This window comes from Capricornis sumatraensis, chromosome 7, assembly GCF_032405125.1.
Source record: "Capricornis sumatraensis isolate serow.1 chromosome 7, serow.2, whole genome shotgun sequence".
Lineage (NCBI taxonomy): Eukaryota > Metazoa > Chordata > Mammalia > Artiodactyla > Bovidae > Capricornis > Capricornis sumatraensis.
This window is the reverse complement of record NC_091075.1, coordinates 86,302,961-86,329,179: the sequence shown is the minus strand read 5'-3', so window position 1 is coordinate 86,329,179 and position 26,219 is coordinate 86,302,961. Positions and strand designations below refer to the sequence as shown.

Here is a 26,219-nt window from a genome sequence, read left to right as displayed (position 1 = left end):
AAACTCGATATTGGAAAGTTCAGTAAACCTTATAAACATACACCACTTTTTTTCTCCTTCCTCTTCTTTTTTAAAATACACTGTGTTACAGGGAACTATACTGAATGTCCTGTGATAAACTATAATGACAAAGAATATGAAAAAACAAATGTATTTATATAACTGAGTCACTTTGCTGTACAGCAGAGATTGGCACAACATTGTAAACCAGATATACTTAAATATTAATTTAATTTAAAAAATACTGTGTTATCAGAAAATCTGAGGTACAATAAGGCCAAAAAATCAGATGATGACTTCTGAAAAAACAGCTTGTTACAGTTTACAAGAAGAAGGGATATGACTCTTAGACAGAGTTGTTATTAATATCAAATAAATGATGTATAAACAGAATCCTATCTATTTACATGTTTCTCTTTCAACAAAGGTCCCTCTTCTTTGAACTGTTTTTCTATTGTTGTCTTTTCCTTATTAATTTGTAGGCATTCTGTGTTTATAGGGGGCTTCCCTGGTGGCTCAGAGGTTAAAGCGTCTGCCTGCAATGCACGAGACCTGGGTTCGATCCCTGGGTTGGGAAGATCCCTTGGAGAAGGAAATGGCAACCCACTCCAGTATTCTTGCCTGGAGAAATCCCATGGACTGAAGAGCCTGGTGGGCTACAGTCCATGGGGTCGCAAAGAGTCAGACACGACTGAGCGACTTCACTTTCTTTCACTTTCACTTTGTGTTTATAGGAGGCACCAAACATTTCTTATTTTGAGTTCCGAATATATTCTCCCTGTCTATAGCTTATCTTTACAGTTTGTTTATGGAATCTTTTGTTGTAGAATATCAATTGCAAAATGTCTTATATAAGAATCCCTTCCTTCTCCTATATATAAAGACATTCTCTCATACCTGCTTATAAGTTTTAAATTTATGCTGTTCACATTCAAATGCTTTGTTTGTGTGTGGTATAAGCAGAGATTTCTTGCATGAAAATCTCTTTATTTTCCTTCCTATTTGTAATACTACTTCTATAATATATTGTCATACATGTCTATGAGTCTGTTTCTGGACTCCTACTATGCTATGTACTCCTCCCAAAGTTTTACACATATTAACTCATATAACCTTCTTGAAAACACATTTTAATGTGAGGAAACAGACACAGGTTAAGAAGAAAAAAAAAAACCCACCTAAAGTCCAACAGTAAATGGTAGAGTTGGTGTGCATTCTGACTTGACTAGACAGACTTTTGTTGGTAAAGTAATGTCTCTGCTTTTGAATATGTTATCTAGGTTGGTCAGAACTGGCATTCTGACTTCAAAAACAAGCTATCCTGAATGGTGGGTACAGTGTCCTATGCACTGAAATCAAGTGTTTGTAGGATACCATTGTGATATATCATTACGTATACAAACACTGTGTGTGAATCTGTCCGAATGTTAAATTTCTTAAGCAATTTTTTAAATGCTTAATCAAGAAGAAGATGTAAGAAGAACAGAAAATTATCATAATTGTACACTTAAAAATATTTTTATGGGTATTCAGGCAAAGCGGCAATGATGTGATAGCAGATATTATCATGAAATTTAAATTCACCAGAAGAAACAATGAAGCATCAATGAAAAGCAGAATCGAGTCTATTTTACACCAAATGCCAAATAACTCTGAAGACGTGACAATGAATCCAACTCAGTTAATATGCAAGTATAATTTTTTATATACCATTTCATTTCAGTGTATCCCTCTACAAGTTCTATTTCATGTTTTTATTTAATGAGGGACTCTTTTTTCCTAAATTAAATTTTGTGAAAACAACTTACTATGAGGTTAAATGTAACATAAAGTTCTTTAATATAAAATATTCTGATATTTTAAAGAATCATATTCATATCATAACTTTTATTTGCTAAAATTTCTTTATTGTTTTTCCCCCTCTCAATATTCTTTATGAGGGACATTGCTGTCAGATGTTCAATTTGTAGGTATGTTATAAGGATGGTAAATAGCTGTTCATGGTCAGAGAACAGTTTAATTTAGGATCCACCTCACTTGAGAAAAAAGTATGTAATTGGAAGGGGTCTGGTAAATACTTGTAGAATAAAGAAGGAAATTAGATTTAACAATGTCTCTATCTCCTCTCTGAAAATCCACACTGCTTCTGCCTGGAACGGAATTCTAGTTCCATTGTTTTCCATCCCTATTGCGATCACTGTGGTCCAAGCCAACATCATTTCTTACTTAAACAATTACACTAGCCTCCAAGCTACACTCCGTCTTTACTTTCATAGCCCTTCCAATGTATTGTCCACATATTGATCAAGGAAATATTTTAAAATATAAATACAATCTTGTTTAAAAGTCTCCCATGTATTCCCACAAAATGAAACAAAAACACCACCTGTAAGCAGAATACCATATTTCCTGGTTTACTCAGGACGGTAATGGGGACCATGTCAATTGTCTAAGAACCATTATTAATATTACCCTTTACATGCTCTGATTTGGACAATAAATGATATGGTGATCTCATCTAAAGCACTGTATGATCTCATTCATGCTTACCCCTGCAGCCATTTATTATGCTATTCTCTTCCTCATTTACCACAATCTGGCCACACCTTTAACTTCTCCATCTACAGATTCTCTCCTTCCTGCCCCAAGCCTTTGCATACACCGGTCCAGTTTCTTAAAACACTTGCTAGATCACTCCCTTCGGAGAAGGCGGTGGCACCCCACTCCAGTTGTCTTGCTTGGAAATCCCATGGACAGAGGAGCCTGGTGGGCTGCAGTCCATGGGGTCGTGAAGAGTCGGACACGACTGAGCGACTTCCCTTTCACTTTTCACTTTCATGCATTGGAGAAGGAAATGGCAACCCACTCCAGTGTTCTTGCCTGGAGAATCCCAGGGACGGGGGAGCCTGGTGGGCTGCCGTCTATGGGGTCACACAGAGTCGAACACGACTGAAGTGACTTAGCAGCAGCAGATCACTCCCTTGCATCTGTCAAGTATCATCTGGATCATTTCTTTCTAATGTAAGCCTTTTCTGACTTCCACTACTAAATTGTTTACCTCTGTCACAGACATCTTCATTTTCCTTCACAGCATTTATCATAGCCGAAACTACAAACTTATTTCCATGAGTTTGTATTGTCTTCATGCTACTCTAAGTTTTCTGAAGGCAAGAACCAGTCTGCCTTGTTAATCCTCCTTACTTCTCTTACTCAGTATCTAGTACATAATAAGTACTCTATTAATATTTGTCACATAACTTTTAAAAAAGAAATTACTCAATTCATGTATAAACACTCCTCCAACTTTGTCATGTACTACTATCTTAAGAAACCATGATTCAACTCATAATAAGCTCCAGATTAAAGGGTTCTGGTGACTCCCACATTGGACTAGTAGTTAATCAGCATACACTTGTTAAAATTTTACCAGCGATTAAAACAATGAAATTCTTTCCTATCTGTTGGCAAATAACCACTACACCAGGCCCACAAAGTTGCCTCTCTAACCCCTCCAAATTCTCCTATCCCTACCCAAGATCCAGACCCTGAAACTGCAGAGTTGATGCTTAGCACATCAAGGACCTCCAAGACACTGCTCCAGCTCTGTGGGTGGTTGTGTCCTGCCTGACTTGCTGATGTTTATTCAAGTTTGTCTAATGCCCACAACAACCACATACTATAGATCCTTCTATTGTCCCCACTCAGAAAATATAGATAATTGTCCAGGGATGAAGGCTATTGTTAAAAGTAAAGGCGTCAAAAAAAAAAAAAAAGTATAGGTGTCGAATGAGGAAAGCATGTACTCAAGTAGTAGCTAAAGGGATGGGAAAGATGGGGCTAATTCAAAGGATAGTTAGATGCTAGAAGGTACAAAATTCGGAAGCCAATACGATGTGGGAAATAATAAGAAAGGAGTTAGAGACCATTTCAGATTTCCAGCTATTGGTGGAAGTGATGTCATTTATTAAGTGTGTATGTGTTTGTGTGTGTGTTAGTGGCTCAGTTGTGTTGAACTCTTTGAGACCTCATGGACCGTAGCCCACTGGGATCCTCTGTCCATGGGATTTTTCAGACAAGGATATCAGAGTGGGTTGTCATTCTCTTCTCCAGGGGATCTTTCCAATCCAGGGATCAAACCTAAGTCTCCTGCAGTGCAGGCAGATTCTTTATCATCTGAGCCACCAGGGAAGTAGTAAATTGGGGCTAAAATTTGGAGACAATGAGTTTGAGATGGCTTTAGGACATTCAGAGGAAACAGCTCTGTAAGCAGAAATCGAACTGGAATAGACAGGCCTTCAGTGTCTGGTACCAACATAGTTTCTTTCTGTGCTCCCCCATCACTTTCCTACATGCAACATTTGTATTTTCTCTACTGACTTCATTGCTCCACAAACATCTTATATCTTCATGCATTTGTGCCACTATACCTTTCACCTGGAATGCCTTTCACCTCTTGGCTGCCTGAAAAATTGCTTTTAGGTATTCAAAATACAATTCAAATATTATTTTCACCATGATAACATCTGTGAATCAGACAGCATTAGTAACGCTCTCCTTTCTCCTCTCTACTTTGCATTTAAATTTATTTGAATGATTCCTTAATTTCTTTCTATAAATTATGTGAGAGCAAACCCCCTATATTTTGTTATACCTGGAGTACTACAAATAATATCAGTCTAGGAATACAGATATAGTTATATATATATATATATATATATGTGTGTGAAAAATTAATTTTTCTTAGAGAGTTTATTTCTTTGTATCTCAATGACTATGTTTCTGTTTTCCCAAGTAAACTGAGTGACTTGAGAACAGAAATATCTTTTAAATATCTTTTAACTGTTTGATGAGAAGTTAATGCACAAACTTTAGTGTGATTAATGACAAATTGGGGCAAGATAATAAAGGCAGTTTTTTGGAGCCTGTGACTCAGATTGTCTCAGCAGGTCTGGGGTGGAGCCTAGGAATCTAAATTTAGCAGTCCTACAAATGATTCTGATTATGGTTGTCTGAGGACTACACTTTAAGAGATGAATGTGAAATGATATACAGTCTTTTTTGTATTGAACTGACTCTCCCTCTTTTTTAACCCTAGCATTAACTGGCCAGGATACAGTACAATTGTTCACTCGAGGTAAGATTTTAAATTACTTTGTAAATGTGGTTTACCAAAATAACAAGGGTAAATGTTCAAGTGATTTGTACTCTTTACCAAGGAAGTATGTATTGAGATGGTATCAGTAATCTTAGTTTACTCACGTAGGTTGTTGTTGAAATTAGACACTGCAAACTTCATTGGGCTATGAAGTGATATTTAGGTTTTCTCCTATTTTCAGAAGGAGAAAGAAGTATTAGTGCCATTTCACCCACTGTGTATCAAGTTTGGTCTCATTAAAGTTTTCTTGGCAGCTTTGGCAAGTTTCTCCAGCCCTGATTCTATGGTAGCGTTTTAGCAGACTTGCAAATTACGTTTGGCTGCACCATTTATATAGCTTTTCCTAACTACCAGAATAGTTTGCTTTGTGATAGATTTAAGTTAATCATAAAGTATAATAAAAAAATTACAAAAACATTATGAGTTTTATGTCTATAACATAACAGAAAAATCAGGGTTTTTCAATGTCATTATATATACTCTCAGGCTAGACAGCAGACATATAAACCCCTTGAAAAGAGCAGTTTGCTCCTTAGGCTGATAACATGTAGTTAGAAATTTGTTTAATATATCTTGATAGCTGGCCTATCTCAGATACTTAAGTGATATTATAAGTTAATACTTCCTCTATGGGTATTTTTCAACTTCATATATATTTATTTTAATAATTAATGCTTCTTTTTTATTAGAATGTGCTTAAATTATTTACTAGGGGCTTCCCTGGTGGCTTGGATGGTAAAGAATCCACTTGCAACTGGGAAACCCAGGTTCGATCTCTGGGTCGAGAAGATCTCCTGGAGAAGGGAATGGCAACCCACTCCAGTATTCTTGCCTGCAGAATCCCATGGACAAAATAATTTACTAGAGAATTTCCTTGGAGTATGCAGCAAAGGAACCTATATGCCATTTATATTCTTAATAGAAGTCTATTCCTCCTCTATCTGGGAGATCTGTTGGAAAATAAATGCCTTTGGATGGCATCCTATTGAAGTCATATCACTTACCTTAGAGCTGGTTCAGCAACAGAAATTTTTCATGGTGATTTACCTCTAATTTCTTAGTAACATACTAACCAAGAGCAAATAAACCATGAAAGTAGGAGTTGAGTGATCAAGCCCACTCCAGCGCATTTCAGCTTTGGCCACTGGAGTATCATGGGCTTTCTTAAGATGTTTAAATAAACCTAATCTAGATACTTAAAAACTCTCAATCACCCTCAAGAATATTCTGTGGACCTTAAGTAATTCCTTTTCTAGGGCCCATTTGGTAAGATAGAATCAGTTATGGATGTGGACTGGGTCGTCCGTGATGAACTGCATTACCACTACAGTCTTCATGATAAGAGCAGTTTCCCTCTAACATCACTATGCACATGAATCACTTGTTAAATACAGCTGCTAGGAAGTTCTGGGAACCTAATGTATGGCTTGGTGACTCTAGTTAGTAACACGGTATTATACATTTGAAAGCTGCTGAGAATAGGTCATAAGTATTCTCACCAAACATACACACAAAAATGAGTTCACTGTGTGAGGTATTGTGGGCTTCCCAAGTGACTCAGTGGTAAAGAATCCACCTGCCAGTGCAAAGATACAGGAGACCTGGCTTCAATCCCTGGGTCAGGAAGTTCCCCTGGAGGAGGAAATGACAACCTACACCAGTATTCTTGCCTGGAGAATCCCGTGGACAGAGGAGTCTGGCGGGCTACAGTCCATAGGGTCTCAGAGTTGGACAAAACTAAGTGACATGCCCATGCATACATGTGTGAGGTGTGAGATGTGTTAATTATCTTGAACTCGGTAATCATTTTGCAGTGTATTTGTATATCATATCATCACATTGTACACTTTAAATACATACAATTTTATTTGTCAATTCCTTAGTAAAGTTGGAGGAAAAATGCAATTTTTGATTTGTTCCTTAATATGGGTCTGAGAGTCAACATTTCTTTTTGTTGTTGTTCATCTTTATTGTGGTACAGCTGACAAATAAAATTGTAATATATTTAAAGTGTACAATGTCATGATTTGATGTATGTATATATTATGAAAAGAGTTCCTTCATCTAGCTAATTAACACATTCATTGCTTCATGTATTTATTACCTCCCTCCCTTTTTTTGGCAAGAACATTTAAGTTCTACTCTCTAGCAAATTTCAATTATATAATACAGTGCTGTCAGACATAGTCATAATGTTATACATTTGATTCCCAGACCTTATCAGCTTATATCATCCTTTAACCAAACTCTTCCTATTTCCCCTACACCCTGGCAACCACTTTCTACTGTTTCTAGGTGTTTGCTTTCTTTTTTAATTTCCACATAGAAGTGATACCATGAACTGTTTGCCTTTGTCTGGCTTATTTCCTTAGGACAATACCCTACAGTTTCATCCATGTTGTCGCAAGTGACAGGATTTCCTTCCCTTTTAAGGCTGAAAAACATTCCAACGTGTGTGCATGTTTCTATGTGCATATATACCACACTATTTCTTAATCCACACATCTACTGATAATCACTTAGATTGTTTCCACACAGAGCCAACATTTCTATCAAGCTTTTTGGAGACACTCATGTTGCAGGTCCACAGACCACACTTTGAATAGCAAGGCTATTGAGAAGATGGATATTCCCCAGGGAACCTGTGGCCTCAGCTAGTTCCTCTAGCACTGAACTACCTTAACCCCCACTCATGACAAATTCCAAAGAACTCTGAATCTGCCCCACAATTTGAAGCCTCCATGACAATCAAGTTCAGAAATGTTCTCTAAAATGAAGTCTATAGGTAACAGTCAGATAAGTATTCTAAAAGTATAACATATTGATCATGCTTTTGGAAAGCCTAGCATGTCCTGAGAAAGAATACATAAAAGACATAAGAGTCATAAATTATGGTGAAACTCTTAGAGCATCTCCCAGATGTAAGCGTCATGATCTTCCTAGAACATTACTTCCCTTTCCCATTAGAATGTGGGGTCCGCTCAGACCTGATAACATTGTCTGAGGAGAGAATCATGGGAGGCAATAAAGCTGAGGAAGGAGACTGGCCATGGCAAGTCAGTCTACAGTGGAGCAGTTCTCACCGCTGCGGAGGAGCCTTGATCAGTAATACGTGGATCCTGTCAGCAGCTCACTGCTTCAGAAGGTAAGACTGCAGTTCCCTATCCATCTTAGCATGCCCTAGTTGTTTCAGCGAATACTTACGTCTGTGTTAGAGGGTATCGATCAATCACATAGTACTAGAGATATTAAGTAACTTTCCCAGAATAACACTGCCAATGTGCAACACAGGTAAGGTTCATAAATTCAACTGGTTCCAAACCTTGCTGAAAAAAAGGAATAGAAGGGTGGGAGAGAGGCAGACAGAGAAGAAGAGTGCCTTTTAGCGTCTTCACTAAAATGACCTGAGTAAAAGAAGTTTAGTGTAAAAAAAAAAATCCATATATTTGTTTGTTGTCAAATATTTTTTCTTTAGAATTTCTAACTAGCACACACTCTTCTGCAAATTGCTATACCTCACAAAAGTATCTCCTGGACAATATATATAATTTCTATTGTTCATATAACTCTACTATCAAAACTCCACAAAACTCTCAAGTTATTTGGTTACATTTTGTTTTTATTCAACATTAGGAGCATGTTGAAATTATCAGCTTCCAATTCACAGAACCTTATTTTCATCAGTCTGTATAAGACTTTTCTCTCATTTTATTTTTCTCCTGTCATACCTGAATTTCAATTCTAGTGCCTTCCCTGCCCCCATAGGCCTCACCCAAATACTTGACATGTGTCTTTAAATATGCAATTACCTGTAAAACCTTTAGTTTGTGTGTGTGCTTCTTTAATTTATACAAGTAAAACTGTGTATAAGTCTCATATTGTTCCTTAATGTTTTTGCTCAACCCTGGCAATTTTAATCTGGTCCACAACTGAATGCACCATATCCCTTCATCCAGCTAAGCTGTGCCAACTTCCCACAGCCACAGACTGCAGCACATACAACTTTTTCTCATGCCTGCATATGTGCCTCTCTATAAACCTTCATCACATCACTGCAGATGGTGACTGCAGCAATGAAATTAAAAGATACTTGCTCCTTGGAAGGAAAGCTATGACAAACCTAGACAGCATATTAAAAAGCAAAGACATCATTTTGCCAACAAAGGTCCATATAGTCAAGGTTATGGTTTTTCCAGTAGTCATGTATGGATGTGAGAGTTGGACCATGAAGAAGACTGAGTGCCAAAGAATTGATGCTTTCGATCTGTGGTGTTGGAAAAGACTCTTGAGAGTCCCTTGGACTGCAAAGAGATCACACCAGTCAATCCTAAAGGAAATCAACCCTGAATTTTCACTGGAAGGACTGATGCTGAAGCTGAAGCTCCCCAATACTTTGGCCACCTGATGCAGAAGGCCGACTCACTGGAAAAGACTCTGATGCTGGGAAAGACTGAATGCAGAAGGAGAGGGAGACGACAGAGGATGAGATGGTTGGATGGCATCACCAACTCAATGGACATGAGTTTAAGCAAACTCCAAGAGATGGCAAAGGGCAAGGAAGCCTGGCATGCTGCAGTTCATGGAGTCGCAGAGTCAGACATGACTGAGAGACTGAACAACTACAAATAAACCTTCAAGAATTTCTCTGACACACGCACCCAGTGCTAAATACACTGCAGTGCTTTCCAGAATTTTGTATCCTCACATTTAATGCAAAAGAGTTTGAACTTCTTTCTCACCAACACAATATTATTTTTTCAATTTTTTCCATTCTTATGAATATAGATTAGATGCTCATTACTGTTATAATTTTCACTTCTCCACTTACTAGTGAGTTTGAGTATTTTTCATGTCTACTGGCTATTTGGCCTTCTCCTCCCATAAATGCCTATTAATATTTTTGTTCATTTTATCATGGTTCTCTTTCCATTTATTGTTGGTTTATAGACTTCTGTTTATTCGATAAAAATTTTAGATGTTAAACATTGCAAGAATTTTCTCATGGCTTTTCATTCATCTGATAAATATATCTATGGTGCAGTTAATTTTGTTTTTAGTTTTATATATCTTTTAATTGATTTGCTTTTTTAATGTTACAGATGTTTTGTTGAAGTATAGATGATATACAATATTATATGTTATAGGTGCACAACACAGTAATTCACAGTTTTTAAAGGTTATACTCCATTCATTATAAAATATTGGCTACAATCCCTGTGGTATACTATATATCCTTATAGTTTATTTATTTTATCCATAACAGTTTATAGTTCTTAATCCCCTGCCCTATCTTGTGCCTCCCCCTCTTTCTTCCCTTAGTAACCATTAGTTTGCGCTCTATGTACAGCACACTTAATATTAATTTCACGAAATTCATTCTTCTTAACTGTTCAGTTTGTATTTTGGGAGTTTGGCTAAAAGCCCCTATTCCTAGATCATAAAGATAATGCCTTACATTTTGTATATATTAGTGCTCTGTCTCTCTCTGTATTCATACACACAAATATATGCACCAAAATCTTCAACAAGCAACATATTTAGTACAGAAAAATCATTTATCCACTGATAAGACAAGGAGCTCATTCATCACTACTATTTAAATGGGGCTTCTGCCTAAAGGAAAGGAAAAAATAACAGAAGGAATCAGTTAAAACTAAAGTGAACGGTGTTTCAGACTTCTTAGTTGCTTAAATGGAAGGATGTAGAAAAGGGAGGAATAAAAGAACAGTTTTGCTACACTAGTGTTCATCAAAGTACCAGGATATCCTCATTGGAACAGAACACCAGGATGTTCATCACCCCACAATATGTTTGCTAAAGCATTTCCATGTTTCTTTAGACCAATGATCATTGTACCAGTAAAGAGTTACAGAAATAGATCCCAAAGAAATGTCGATCAAACAGCTCCTAGATTGGGGGGCCGGGGGGCAGGGCTGGATGACAAACGCAAAATCCAAACATTTGAAATTCTCACAAGTTCTCTATTCAAATAGCATGTTTTCATATTTTTTAGCTACTCTGATCCTCGTCAATGGATTGCCACCTTTGGTACTTCCACAACATCTCCTCAACAGAGAGTAGCAGTAAGGAGTATTTTAATCCATGACAATTATAATCCTGAAACTCATGAAAACGATATTGCACTTGTACAACTTGATAAAGAAGTCACCTTTAACCGATATATTCATACAGTGTGTCTCCCAGAGGCCAACCAGGCCATTTCTCCTGGTTCCACTGCTTATGTAACAGGATGGGGATCTCAGAGTTATAGCGGTAAGTCTCTCAGGAAAAATAAACACAAAGACAACAGCAATATCTCCTGGTACTTGCCACTATGCACTTTTTTTCTAATCAAGGGACACCTTAAAGGCAGGTTCTACAGAGAGAATCATCCTACAGTTTGATCATCCTAAGCTCTAACAAGAGTTCCCTCAGCAAAGGAAAGTGCTGTCCCTAGAAGCTATAGGGAATTCTCAAATATAGTAATAGGGAAATGTGAAAGGAAGTGATGAAAAAATATGAGTTCTTCAATGATCCAGAGACTCTACAAAGACTCAAGTGTCTCCCCTAAAGAGAAAATGTTAAAAATTTAAGATAGAATTTGGATAGGTATCCTCTAAGGGTTTTAACAACCTTTACGGTATTACCAGCCATTTAAGTTATTCTGAAATGAAATAAAATTCTGCCTTTACAGCAAGAAATTCTGTGTATACACAAGTGTTTTTCACACTTGTTTTTGAAGTGAATAAAATCAGATAAAAAATAAGGATAACATGAAAGAGCAAATATGACCAAAGGGAAAACAAGAGTTATCAGCTAGGGAGTGGAAGCGTAGAATTAACAATATGTGTGTATTTCTACCCATGTTGTAGACCATCTCTCCAAGGAATAAAACAAAAGCCTCACTGTCCTAAAAAAAAGTTCATTGTATTTTCATGGCCCAAAGTAATTTGGTATAATAGATAAAATTTGTGCCAATAAGAAAAAATGGCAATGCCATTGTGAAGAAACATCAATATGCAATAAATTCATTCTTTAGCCTTGAAACCAGATAGGTTACTCTTTTGTTACTAGATTAAAGGTTACTTCAACATGTAAATTTCTAATTCAGAATCATTCAGTGGATATTTCAGAGTCTACTAATCTATTTTAAGGAAGCAGATGCTTTTCCCTTATGGTCTAAGGGGCACTATATCACAAAGCTAAAGTAAAACAAACAAAACAAAGATACTGATGTATGTAAAGGGGTTATCCGTCTCTAATGCAGAAATCGTTGCTAAGAAAAAGACTCCTAGGACATCTTCAGTAGCCTTCTTTGCTGAATAAGAGATATATTTGGAGCACAAATATTCTTTCCTATATTCACCATAGCTTCATTAATTCATCTACCCTGAAGTCCATTTTATTTTTCCCTTTATACTTAACAGGCAGCACAGTTACAAATCTAGAACAAGCACGGGTCAATATAATAAGTAATTATTTATGTAATGCACCAGCTGGTTATAATGGAGCTGTCCTGTCTGGAATGCTATGTGCTGGAGTACCTGAAGGTGGAGTGGATGCATGCCAGGTAGGTTCAAGACAGCCTTATCCATGTCATGTTCAAGTTTATAAGCACTTACTAGCATGTCTTACCATGATAGACATAATAGTAGTAGTAGTGTTAGTTGCTCAGTTGTGTGCAACTCTTTGTGACCCCATGGACTGTAGCCTGCCAGGCTCCTTTTGTTCATGGGATTCTCCAGGCAAGAATGCTGGAGTGGATTGCCATTCCATTCTCTCGGGGATCTTCCTGACCCAGGGATCGAACCCAGGTCTCCTGCATTGAAGGCAGATTCTTTACCATCTGAGATACAACATAATTTTACCCTAAATGTCTAGATTTTACAGATTCTTATATGAAATTTTCCTGCATTTTCCACTCTGGGCCTCGCTGATTTTCAGCTAAAATACTATAATGCCTAGAGTTTCTGTCTCAAAATAGCACTTTACATAAGAATTTATGAGATCTTATTTGTTTTTGTTCATTCATTCATTTTTTTTAATTGCATCACTTAATTTCTATGTGCCAGACTTTGTACTTATATAACATTACTTGAGCTCAGCAGGTGTATGGTCTAGAAGAGAGAACACAGGCCTAACTGTCTGTTCAGTGAGGCGGTAGAGCTGGCCAAATATCAGAAACATTGCATCTATTAAACTAAGTCCCTCTTAGTTTAATATTTGCTCGCCCTCTCTTGGTAACATGTTTTGTAGAGAAATCTCTTACTATAGAAGAAATAGCAGGAAAACACAGTGAAGGGAAAGTGCTGAGAACTGGCAAACTGGAGCACATATGCATTATCTAAAGGAGCCGGGAGCCAATCGGCTCCACACAGGGAGTGTCATGCAAGCTGGTGATTCAGACACTAAACCCTTCTCCCCATATACACCAGTGATTAAGCACTCATGGAAGAACTAACTACTAAGAGCAGTCAAATGAATACCAAACTATGCTAGAAGCATACTTGGTGATAATAGCTGACTTTTATTAGTACTGACTATTTAGCAGGATGTACTCAGAGTGCTAGGTGTGTTAAACTCTATTAAACACATAAAATTATTATTTACAGAGGAAGAAGCTGAAATACAGAGGGCTGTTATGTGGCTTACTGGAAATCATATAGTCATTAAGTAGAGGATTAAAACCTAGACCAATTCAAGAACCTCAGACTTAACCCATGATGCAACATGGAAGATATACAAATTTTTCTCTCCATATGGACTATTACATGTAAAAATATTTAGTTGATTGATTTATTATCAATATTATAAGTGGCTCTTAAACATTTCATAAGGAATGCTTTACCCATTGCCATATAAATTTCTTTTCTATTATTCACCAAAAGGATATTTTTGATATATCAATACTATACATGAAACACTATGCATTATGCTATGAATAGGAAGATAAAGGAGATTTCTAAAAACATATTCATTCAATAAATATTTTCTTAGCATCTCCTTTAGGCTAGAAGCTTAGGGTATAGCAGTGTCCAAAACATGTATGCCTCTCTTCCCTGATGAACCTTACAGTATAGCCTGAAAACTACACACTGAACAATATCATAAATGCAGTGAGGGTTGCAGAGATGTGCAACTGCTACAACGAGGGGAGCTGACTCAGTGGGAGTAAATTCAAAAGGCATGCAAATGTGCTTGTATAAAATAATGAAGTAGCGATGAAGGAGATATGCACGGGGTGTGGGAGCACTGGCAGTAAAAAATAACCTAGCCCAAAGCTAGAAGGGGTGACACTGGGGAGGAAAGGTGGAAGTCAGGGGTAACCCCCTGAAGGAGGGGAGCCTGGTGGGGGTAGCAGGCTGGTGAAGTCTAGGAGATGTGCTTCTCATCTTCTCACACTTGCTGAAGGAACAACGTGTGTACTTGGAGGATTTTTTTAATTTTTGCATGACTTAGTATATAGTATTTCAACAGGAAATGTAAGACTAACTTTTCTGTCATTACGTATGTGATTTCTATTTTCATAGAAATAAACTTCTTCATACTTTTGGATTGTCTTAAAGTTTATTTATTTATTTTTTGTCTTCAAGTTTAAATAATCTATCACTCTATTTCCTTCAGGGTGACTCTGGTGGCCCTCTAGTACAAGAAGACTCACGGCAACACTGGTTCATCGTGGGGATAGTAAGCTGGGGGTATCAGTGTGGCCTGCCAGATAAGCCAGGAGTGTACACTCGAGTGACAGCCTACCGTCACTGGATAACCCAACAAACTGGGATCTAGTGCAATAAATACATCTCGGTTCAAGCGTCTGAATGCAGACATGCCTGTCTAAATTTCTAAAACTTTCCAGCTGCAAAAGAAACTAAGCGTCCTATTTTAACATTGTTACATAAGTATGTTTCACACTATTTAATCTTTCTCTGTTACTATGGGTTTATATTTTCTCAGGAAAATTACATGAATGTTGCATAGTACTGGGGCTATGTGCCAGGGGAAACATAGTAAACTAGTTACAGAGGTAACAATTATGCTATACTTGTGATAACCTAAGTACTACTAGTGAGAAAAGCAAGTACCCAGAGAGTGGAAACTAGAGGCAACTGCACAAGTCTCCAGGGTCAGAGGAGTTTTCTCTAAGGAAGTCTCATCGAAGCTGAGAAAGGGGCAAAAAGTATAGAAACTTGCAAAGGAAAAACTTGTAGATAACATTCAGGACAGAACACCATGAGGCAATAAAAATACTAGTTTTTAAAATTTCTGGTTACTTAATATTTTATATGAGGTGTGAGTCCTAAATGTTATGTATGAAGTCACTGTAGAGTCATATAGCAATCTTAATTATCCTGTAGGAACATGCTCCCAAGAGAACTAACCAATGAATTTCAGGCACTTAACAATCCAAACTAGAATATTCACTCCTCATCAGAGAACCAAAGAATTATAATTTTCATAACTATTATTTAAAATACTTCATCTATGTGAATGAGAGAATTTGTCTCCTCCATAGAGGAACTGAGTAAATATACCTACACAACATTCTCAGGTAACTTACAACTGTGTACATACACATTGCTTTTTAACGACTAAATATGAGTAACTTTAAGATCTAAAGATCACCAGTGGCATTTATTTTTGAAAGTTTAGGGATCCTTTGTAGCTAAACTCCAGTAATGAATTGAAAGTCATGAGGGAAAAAAATAAGGGAAAAAATTTTTACTTTGCAAAAAAGTAAAATTAAAAAGGGTAAATAGCTTTATTTCAATACAATTATTTTAGTGAAGAAACTTTGCTCTCTCTCCTTTTTCCTCCTTCTTTCTCCTCCCCCCCTCCATCCTTGCCTCTCTCTCCCCATCTCCTTCCCTCCCTCTTTTAATAGATGCACATCCAAAGAACATGCATAAAATGTATTAACATTTAATGGCACAGCAATTTATGTAATATAAATTATGAGTGTCACTGAATTTTTATGGGATTCTAGCATGATCATCTATGTGTCAGAGCTTCCACCTTTTAAAAGCTAATTCATGACACCTGGATGTCAGAACAACTACATGCATTATGATGAAAATGTCTTGTATTTACTCATGTAAAATTGTGAAAAGACCTCTACTGAAATCATTTACTTTATAAAAGCTGAAAATTTAACTGACTCTCAGTGAAATGTACAAATAAGTACTGGTACACATTATTCCAAATAAACTATTTTAAAATCACTTCTCTGCCTAAGTATTTATTGAAAGTTATGGTTTATGAAGGACAATCTAAAACAATTTATTTAATTGGTTCTCCAACAAGAGAACTGACAATTAGACTCTACAGTCTTGGCACTTTCGACTGCCTTATAATCAAGCTCTGTAACTAAGCAAGCATCTAGCTTGACACTTCCTGGCTGCTCCCAATGAGGACAATATTAAACTGGTCATTTAGAGTAAGTCTCAAGGGAATGTGTTTGTGCAAGAGTGTTGGTGTGTTTTCATGTTTGCGTGTGTGCCTTCACATAATCATAAACATACTAGTTTCTATTTATTGAAACCTATAAAGGAAAGTACTTCTTTAGCAGATTTGATTATTTCTTTAAAATATTTAGCAAATATTCATATCTTTATGAGGAGACATTTGAATAAATCTGCCTCTCACATATCACTTCATCTCCGAATTCTCTCGCGATGAAGCAAAAACTTTAAACCAGGAACAAAACAAATTATCCAGGGCAAAGAAATCAAACTGATCAGAATTCAAATTAAGTAGAAAGCCATTCTGGTGAAAAAGAGAACTGCACTAAATAAGAAATTAATTTAAAAAGCAAACAAAGCTCAGGCACTTTCGCACCTCCAATCACACAAGTTAGACTGGAATTACTCATGCAATAAAAATCTGTTGATACAGTACTAATAAATGATTTTTGCCTTGCAAAATTCATCCATCTAATGAGTCATTCATTTTTTTACTCATCTATTTGCTTACCAATAGATTTTGAGCACTTCCAATTTGCCAGGAAAATTGTTGGCCAGCTGAGTCAACTTCAAGGAAAGAGTAAGGTAAGCAGAAGAAGATGCAAAAGTCCTGAGCCGATTACAAGTTTCTGGGTTTGAGGAACACTAAGGGGTTTCCCAGGTGGCACTAGTGGTAAAGAACCCACCTGCCAATGCAGGAGACCTGAGACATGGGTTTGATCCCTAGGTTGGGAAGATCCCCTGGAGGAAGTTTGACAACCCACTTCAGTATTCTTGCCTGGAAAATCCCAGGGACAGAGAAGCCTTGCCAGTTACAGTCCATAGGATCGTAAAGAGTCAGACATGAAAAAAAAAAAAAAAAAGAATCAGACATGACTAAGCGACTAACACACAAGAAGTCAGCATTACTGGAGCGAAACTAATAAAAGACTGGTGTTAGGGGAGGTTGAAGAAATAAATGTAAAGGCAAAATTCTGAAGGGAAATTAGATGATGATGATGATGACTATTATTTTTTACTTTCTAGACTTACCTGGCAGTTCAGTGGTTAAGACTTCACCTTTCAATGAGGGGGGCATGGGTTTGATCCCTGGTCAAGGGGCTAAATGCCTTGAGGCCAGAAAATATAAAACAAAAGCAACATTAAAACAAATTCAATAAAGACTTTTATTTTTTTATTTTTAATTTTTTTTTTTACTTTATTTTACTTTACAATACTAAATTGGTTTTGCCATACTTTGACATGAATCCACCACGGGTGTACATGCGTTCCCAAACATGAACCCCCCTCCCACCTCCCTCCACATACCATCTCTCTGGGTCATCATCGTGCACCAGCCCCAAGCATGCTGTATCCTGCGTCAGACATAGACTGGCGATTCGATTCTTACATGATAGTATACATGTTTCAATGCCATCCTCCCAAATCATCCCACCCTCCAATAAAGACTTTTAAATGGTCCACATCAAAAAAGTCTTTGCTCTGCTGAGTCGCTTCAGTCGTGTCCAACTCTGTGCGACCCCATAGACAGCAGCCCACCAGGCTCCCCTGTCCCTGGGATTCTCTAGGCAAGAATACTGGAGTGGGTCTTTAAAATTTTTCTATTTTCTGAAGTCTACACTGGTGAAACTGAGGTTAATCATCAGTTGGATCCATTAAACCTGGAACTTACCTTCACTGATCCAATTCCCTTTAATTGCTACTACAAAACTTGTATGTCCTCCAAGTGGCATGTAATCTAAACAATATAATGTTTTCCCAAGTTGTGTCCAGTTCAAGCTCCAGTTGCTTAAGACTGGTGGAGACGGCAGACCCTCCAACCTGGAATGCCTCAGTGACCACTTAGTGAAATTTTGATGTCAGAGGGCCAGGTGCTCCACCCTCAGAACATGCCAACACCACCTTTTTATGACCATGAGTTCTAAGATGAAGTCTGTCGCTTAGTTATGTCTGTGCAGAAACACAATTACCTTATCTTTTTCTTATTTCCAATCATCTTTCCCCACTCTCCCCATGAAGGGTTAACAGGGTAGCAGAGATGTGCCTGCAAATGGGTCTCTCTGCTCGGGCTGAGCGTCCTTGCAAACGAGGCATTCTGCCAAAGAGTCTGGACACAGCCTTGAGTTTAATGGTCCCTTGCAAACGAGGGAGTATTCCCTTCTTGAGATAAGAAGGAGATGAGGGCTTTGGGCAGACTCTGCAGTAGACAGGGATTTCACTCCCCTTTGCTATATGATAACATGTATGCACCTGCGCTGTGCTGAAAAGGCTTATTCATGCAGTCTGGAATTCTGCCTAGGGGGCTTTTATAATATGGCAATTAGTTTTTTGCCCAGTTCTGTTCCTCCGGCCGGAGTGTGTGTCTGTCTTTTGTGTGTGTCTTGTTTTATGTCATTTCACTCGTAATCTCCAGCATCCCCACACTTCAGACCACCCTGTTTGCTTACCCCAAGTCCCTCCCTTTGGGAAGTCCAATTTGATATTTTGTTCTCCCATCTCCTCACTTGGCCATCTCATGAATATGAAACAAAGTCCCCCTGAAGCTGAGTTCCTCTGCCAAATTTATGATTAACCTCTCTATCCAAAACTATTTTTCCTTTCTTGCCCCATACCTATTAAGGAAAGTGGTGATTCAAAGAAAAGAAGAGATTGATATTGAGCAAGACCCTGTGGGGTCCTTCTGGGAACAAAAGCACTTCCTTGTCCCCTTTGTTTCTTGTTCAAAGACTTTCCCTGAGTTCCATAAAGCACATTTAAACTGCATTAGTTCCTCTTTAAATTATATACATAACAATCTGATACTTTTTTTTGAGTTCTTTGACAGGAAGTAAGGCCCTGACCCAGGTGAAAGATGGTAACTTCAGGCTGAGCACAAGCATGTAGACCTCAGATTGGTTGGAACCAGAGGTTGCTGATTAGGATTCCTGGACCACCACCCTATAACCTCATTACCAACCAATCAGAAGAAAGTCATGCATCCTGCAGCCCTCCCCTTAAGTTTGCCTTTAAAGATTCGTCCCTGAAGACTACTGGGGAGTTGAAGTGTTTTGAGCATGAGCCTCCCATACTCTTTGCATGGCCCCTGCAATTAGCCTTTCTCTGCCCCAAATTCCAATGCTTCAGTTTGTTTAGTTCCATTGTGCATCAGGCACAGGAACTTGGGTTCAACAACAAATAAACACTTTCTCTGTTGCAACACTCCGTGGTCTCAGCATTTGACTTGCTATCATCAGGCAAATGAACCTCATTTGGTTACACTGGCTACTCTGTAGAGAAAGGTAAAGAGGACAAGACAAGAAGGGAGACAGTCAGAAGACTAATGCAGTAATCGAAGGAAAAGATGGGACTGACTTGGGTTAAAGAGCTAACAGTGAAGATGGTGACAAATAATGCCATTCAGAAAATATCTGTGGGGAGAAACAACAAGAGTTTTTGATCGACTAGATTTAGAGGCTGATGAAAAGGAAAAAATTGAGGTTGACTCAAATTAGGAGTCTGAACCACTGAGATGAAACTTGAGAGGCATAAGTTTGGCTCAGGGGTGAAGAACTGACAATTTCTTTCTGAATCTGTTACATTTTAAACATACAAGTAATAAGGTCAGGGAAACAACTGTAAATGTAAATACCTACCTGTAGTTCTGGGGAGAGATTGAGACCTGAAATATCTATTTGATGGCATTTACAATTTCAGAGAAGTGGGGAACAAAAATCATGTTGGATGACTAGAAGAGGGAGTGGGAAATATAGCTTTTGGAAAATGGGGAATATGGAAGGAAATATCTTGACGATCAAGAAATATTTTGATGGCTAAAGAAGATGGAATGATTTTAGCATCACAACAGAAAGGGATTTAAATGAAAGAAGTTAAATTTGATATTCTTAAAATTAAGAACTTTCTATCCAAAATACATTATTAAGGAATAAAAAAAGTCAAAATGACAGAGTGAGAAGATATTTGCAACATACATAACATATACCATATATCTAGAATGCATAGGGAATGAGTACAGATCAAAAGGAAAAAGATAATTCAAAAGAAAAATGGAAAAAGACTGAAAAGGCAAATGAGAAAAAAAGAAGTTTAAGTGGATGATAATGCAAGATGAGGGGTTTAACCTTAATATAAATAAAGAAATGTAAAATAAAGCCACTGTAATGTATCACAGCCACACATGTACCAATGGATAAAATTGGACAGTCTGACGATATCAAGCATTGGTAAGGATGTTGTTGTTTAGCCACTAAGTCATATTCTGACTCATTTGTGGCCCCATGAACTGTGTCTACCAGGCTCCTCTGTCCATGAGATTTCCCAGGCAAGAATACCAGAGTAGGTTGCCATTTCCTTCTCCAGAGGATCTTTCCAATAAAGGGATCAAACCCACCTCTCCTGCATTGTGGGTGGATTCCTTACAAGTGAGCTGCCAGGGGCTCATTGGTTAGGATGGGAGAGTGTAAATTTCCTTAACATGAAAAAAAAAAAATGACATTCTCAAACAAAGAATATCATATGCATATCCTACAACACAGCAAGTTTATTCCAAAGTGAACACTCAAGAAATGGTTACACATGTGCAGGAATATTCAAAGCAGTATTATTCTTCACAGCCAAACAGTGGAAACAACCAAATGTCCATCAACAGTAAAATGGACAAATAAATCTTATTTTTCATACAATGGAATACAATGCAACAATAAAAATGAACAGCCTAGAGTCACACCTAATAACATTGCTGAACCTTAATATGCCAGCAAATATGGAAAGCTCAGCAGTGGCCACAGGACTGGAAAAAGTCAGTTTTCATCCCAATACCAAAGAAAGACAATGCCAAAGAATGCTCAAACTACCACACAATTGCACTCATCTCACATGCTAGTAAAGTAATGCTCAAAATTCTCCAAGGTAGGCTTTAGCAATACATTAACCGTGAACTTCCAGATGTTCAAGCTGGTTTTAGAAAAGGCAGAGGAACCAGAAATCAAATTGTCAACATCTGCTGGATCAACAAAAAACCAAGAGAGTTCCAGAAAAACAACAATTTCTGCTTTATTGACTATGCCAAAGCCTTTGACTGTGTGGATCACAATAAACTGTGGACAATTCTGAAAGAGATGGGCATACCAGACCACCTGACCTGCCTCTTGAGAAACCTGTATGCGGTCAGGAAGCAACAGTTAGAACTGGACATGGAACAACAGACTGGTTCCCAATAGGAAAAGGAGTATGTCAAGGCTGTATATTGTCACCCTGCTTATTTAACTTATATGCAGAGTACATCATGAGAAATGCTGGGCTGGAGGAAGCACAAGCTGGAATCAAGATTGCTGGGAGAAATATCAATAACCTCAGATATGCAGATGACACCACCTTTATGGCAGAAAGTGAAGAAGAAATAAAGAGCTTCTGATGAAAGTGAAAGAGGAGAGTGAAAAAGTTGGCTTAAACCTCAACATTCAGAAAACGAAGATCATGGCATCCGGTCCCATCACTTCATGGCAGATAGGGGAAACATTGGAAACAGTGGCTGACATTATTTTTCGGGACTCCAAAATCACTGCAGATGGTGACTGCAGCCATAAAATTAAAAGACGCTTACTCCTTGGAAGGAAAGTTATGACCAACCTAGCTGCTGCTGCTGCTGCTGCTGCTAAGTCACTTCAGTTGTATCCGACTCTGTGCGACCCCACAGATGGCCTCCCACCAGGCTGCCCCGTCCTTGGGATTCTCCAGGCAAGAACACTGGAGTGGGTTGCCATTTCCTTCTCCAATGCATGAAAGTGAAAAGTGAAAGTGAAGTCGCTCAGTCATGTCTGACTCAGCGACCCCATGGACTGCAGCCTACCAGGCTCCTCCATCCATGGAATTTGCCAGGAAAGAGTACTGGAGTGGGGTGCCATTGCCTTCTCCAGACTAACCTAGACAGCATATTAAAAAGCAGAGACATTACTTTGCCAGCAAAGGTCCATCTAGTCAAAGCTATGGTTTTTCCAGTAGTCATTTATGGATGTGAGAGTTGGACTATAAAGAAAGCTGAGCACCGAAGAATTGATGCTTTTGAACTGTGGTGTTGAAGAAGACTCTTGAGAGTCCCCTGGACTTTAAGGGGATCCAACCAGTCCATCCTAAAGGAGATCAGCCCTGGGTGTTTATTGGAAGGACTAATGTTGAAGCTGAAACTCCAATACTTTGGCTCATTTGAAAAGACCCTGATGCTGGGTTGATTGAAGTCAGGAGGAGAAGGGGATGACAAAGGATGAGATGGTTGGATGGACATGGGTTTGGGTGGACTCTGGGAGTTGGTGATGGACAGGGAGGCCTGGTGTGCTGTGGTTCATGGGGTCACAAGGAGTCAGACACGATTGAGCGACTAAACTCAACTGAATGAAAGAAGCCAGGCACTAAAGAATATATACTGTATTATTTGTTTAAAATGATATATTTTTAGGAATTCACTCTTACCAATTTAAAGGTATTTTTTAAAGAAAGTAATTAATTACCAAAAGATACAAGACAATATTTACCTTTAGAGTTGCTGGGTAGAATTGTAGTCATGAAGGGAAAACCTGGTTTGTTAGCAAAGATTTGTGGGTATATGCTTTATAGTAAGCCATTAAGTTGCATATATATTTTTTATTTGCTTTCCTATGTTTTATTTGCTTTCCTATATATATTGCTTTTCACATCACTGATACAGAATATCTTTGGGCATTCCACCCACAGTGAGGGAAAGTAATCTATAATTCACAGATCATCCAAGAAAGAATGTTTGAAGAAAATATATGAAAATTTTTTAAAGTATATATCATGATAGACAACAGAAAAGAGCATTTTACTTCTGCTCATGATACACACTAATCTTTTAAAACTTGTTTTTATTTGAATTTTAAAGATTTAGCAGGATTGCCTGTCAATGTTAACACTGTTATTATACGTAAACATTTCTAATGTGCATGTACTGCTGTGCTTAGTCATTCAGTCGTGTCTGACTCTTCACTACCCCATGGACTGTAGCTTTCCAGGCTCCTCTGCCCATGGAATTTTCCAGGCAATAATACTGGAGCAGGTTGTCATTTCCCACTCCAGGGGATCTTCCCAACCCAGGGATTGAACCCAGGTCTCCAGCATTGAAGGCAGATTCTTTACAAGCTGAGCCACCAGAGATGCCCAAGAATACTGGAATGGGTAGCCTATCCCTTCTCCAGGAGATCTTTCCAACCCAGGAATGGAACTGGGATCTCCTGCATTGAAGGTGGATTCTTCAGCAGCTGAGCTATCAGGGAAGCACTCTAATGTGCATAGTACTATTCAAATATCTGACTCTATTTCTTCCACAATTAGCAGTTTTCCTAAACTGTAAGTTATTGAGGGTAAAATAAAAAGATACATAAAACCCCATTTTGTAACAAGAGGCCGGATCAAATGATTCGAGTTAAATCATATTCAATGCTTCAGGTTAAATAATTGTACTTGTAAAAAAAGTAAAAATGGTTTAATAAAAGATTGTTTTGTTTGTAAGTAGAAGGCTTCTTGAACATTTTATTCTACTTTTACTAATTGCCTCTGCCTTAACATCTAAACAAACTTCTCATTATAATAAAAATGTTCTGTTTTTGGCCTTGACTCCTTTAAGTATAGACAGTCCCAGGGACTTGACACATCCCCTGAACTCCATCTAGCCACTGCCTCCAACAAAACTCCTTCCATGCAAGAAAAGAAAACTAAAGCTCCCATAAGTGTTAGTACAATGAAACAGGGAATCTGAAAGTACAGAGTGAGGTTGCTCAGTCATGTCGACTTTTTGCGACTACGTGGACTGTAGCCTGCCAGTCTTCTCTGTCCATGGGATTTTCCAGGCAAGAGTACCGGAGTGGGTTGCCATTTCCTTCTCCAGGGCATCTTTCCTACTCAGGGATTGAACTGCAATCGTCTGCATTGCAGGCAGACGCTTTACTCTCTGAGCCACCAGGGACAAAAGGTATTGGTAAACTGGGTTTCGAGTGAGTCGGCCAGAAGTAGTGTTTTACTGTAACTTTTAAACTACCATACTTTTTTTCTGCAATGTTTGCTTCCTTTCAGTTCTAATGCTGTCCTAATTCAGTACCTCTCATACTCATTACGGGCCACCAGGGAGGGGCGGGGCGGAACCTGCATTTTGATCCTTTCATGATGATTTATCCATCCTTATAAGGAAATTTCACCAACGTTTTTTTGTCCTGAACAGGCTTAGGATGCAGCCCTGTTTCTTTTCAACCATAAATGTATCACTTTCTCTCTAGTTTTGACAGTAAGAGCAATTTCATGAACTCGTCAACATTGGCTCATAAGATATGTGTTTATCACCCACTTAGACTAATTTAAAAAAAAACACCAAACCTTTAAAATTACCCCACAGATGTTAAAGTCTGTATAATTATATTATTCTGGTTTAAAAAGGAAATCTCCATTTGGTTTATAGCACTTACCAGAAAAGAAAATATTTTTTCCTCTAAAACGCTGAAGCTTTTTATAATCCTTTCTCTAAAGCTTTTCTCTATAGAAGACTCAGCAAGCACTAGCAGTAGTCGTTGTCGTTAGTCGCACAATTATGTCTGACTCTTTGTGACCCCATGGACTGTAGCCCGCTAGGCTCCTCTGTCCATGGGATTCTCCAGGCAAGAATACTCGAGTGGACTGCCATGGCATTGTTATTATAAATTGACAGTGACCATTTTTTTCCCCAAACCTGACTAAGGAAACATCAACTGCAAAATGAAACGCCTTTAAATTTAGGGTAACACTTACCTATGGCACTGCCGTCAACGCCCACAGGAAAAATAAGATGGAATCTAGGTGGTCAGGTCGCCCTTCCTTTGTGCTTAGTCTAGTTTCATTTGCTAATAGAGGCCCCACAGAGAGGCCTTGCATTAACACGCTGGATTAGCATTCCCAGCACAGAACCACCAAGCCGACCCTTGGCACGTGTGCAGAATCTGCGCACAATGCTGGGATCCAAGATGGCGGGAGGGGGCCGGGTGCAAAAAGGCTATGCCAGCACTCCTAATCTAGAGTGTGAGCCCTGTCACCTTGCGAGAACTGTGCGCACCCAGCAATATCTCCTCCAGATGAGGAGAATTCTGTAAATCTACCCTGCTGCCAGCCTGTCAGGGAGAACATATAGACTAGAACAGGAGCTCACAACTCTCCATTCTTGTTGTTTAGTGGCCAAGTGATGTCTGACTATTTTGCAACCCCACGGACAATGTTAGGGTCTATGTGGAACAATATTTCCACTTGATCCTATAAGTTTGAGTTTCTTTAACAAAGACTGTCATCCAAGGAAGCCTTTGCTCCCACCGTAACTGGATTCTCCCTTCCTGCTGGTCCCTGGGCCTCTGGCAAATTCTTTTTCTTCCAAGTGGCTAAACATTAGAATGTTTCCTATCTAGTCTCCACAACATTATCTAAATTGGCTGCTAAGAACCAGAATGATATCTAAAAATCTGAAAACTTACTGGTTATTCCATATACACTTTTAATTTAAAAAATAATCACCATCTTTTGGACTTCAGAGAAGTCCAAAAACTTCTTTAATGAAAAACTCTTTAATGAATGCTAATGTTAGG

The 26,219-nt window shown here is 38.2% G+C and overlaps 1 protein-coding gene across 1 annotated transcript in view; it reads left to right on the top strand.

The window, feature by feature from the left end:
* The window catches only part of LOC138081833 (transmembrane protease serine 11D-like), a 37,721-nt gene extending 22,780 nt beyond the window's left edge, over nt 1–14,941 (top strand). Inside the window, exons 5-11 of the mRNA XM_068974953.1 lie at nt 1,534–1,680; nt 1,740–1,750; nt 5,096–5,134; nt 8,123–8,300; nt 11,169–11,432; nt 12,587–12,725; nt 14,780–14,941. Of these exons, the coding sequence (XP_068831054.1) occupies nt 1,534–1,680; nt 1,740–1,750; nt 5,096–5,134; nt 8,123–8,300; nt 11,169–11,432; nt 12,587–12,725; nt 14,780–14,941 (940 nt within the window). The remainder of the gene's footprint in view (nt 1–1,533; nt 1,681–1,739; nt 1,751–5,095; nt 5,135–8,122; nt 8,301–11,168; nt 11,433–12,586; nt 12,726–14,779) is intronic.
* The last annotated feature ends 11,278 nt before the right edge of the window (nt 14,942–26,219 follow it).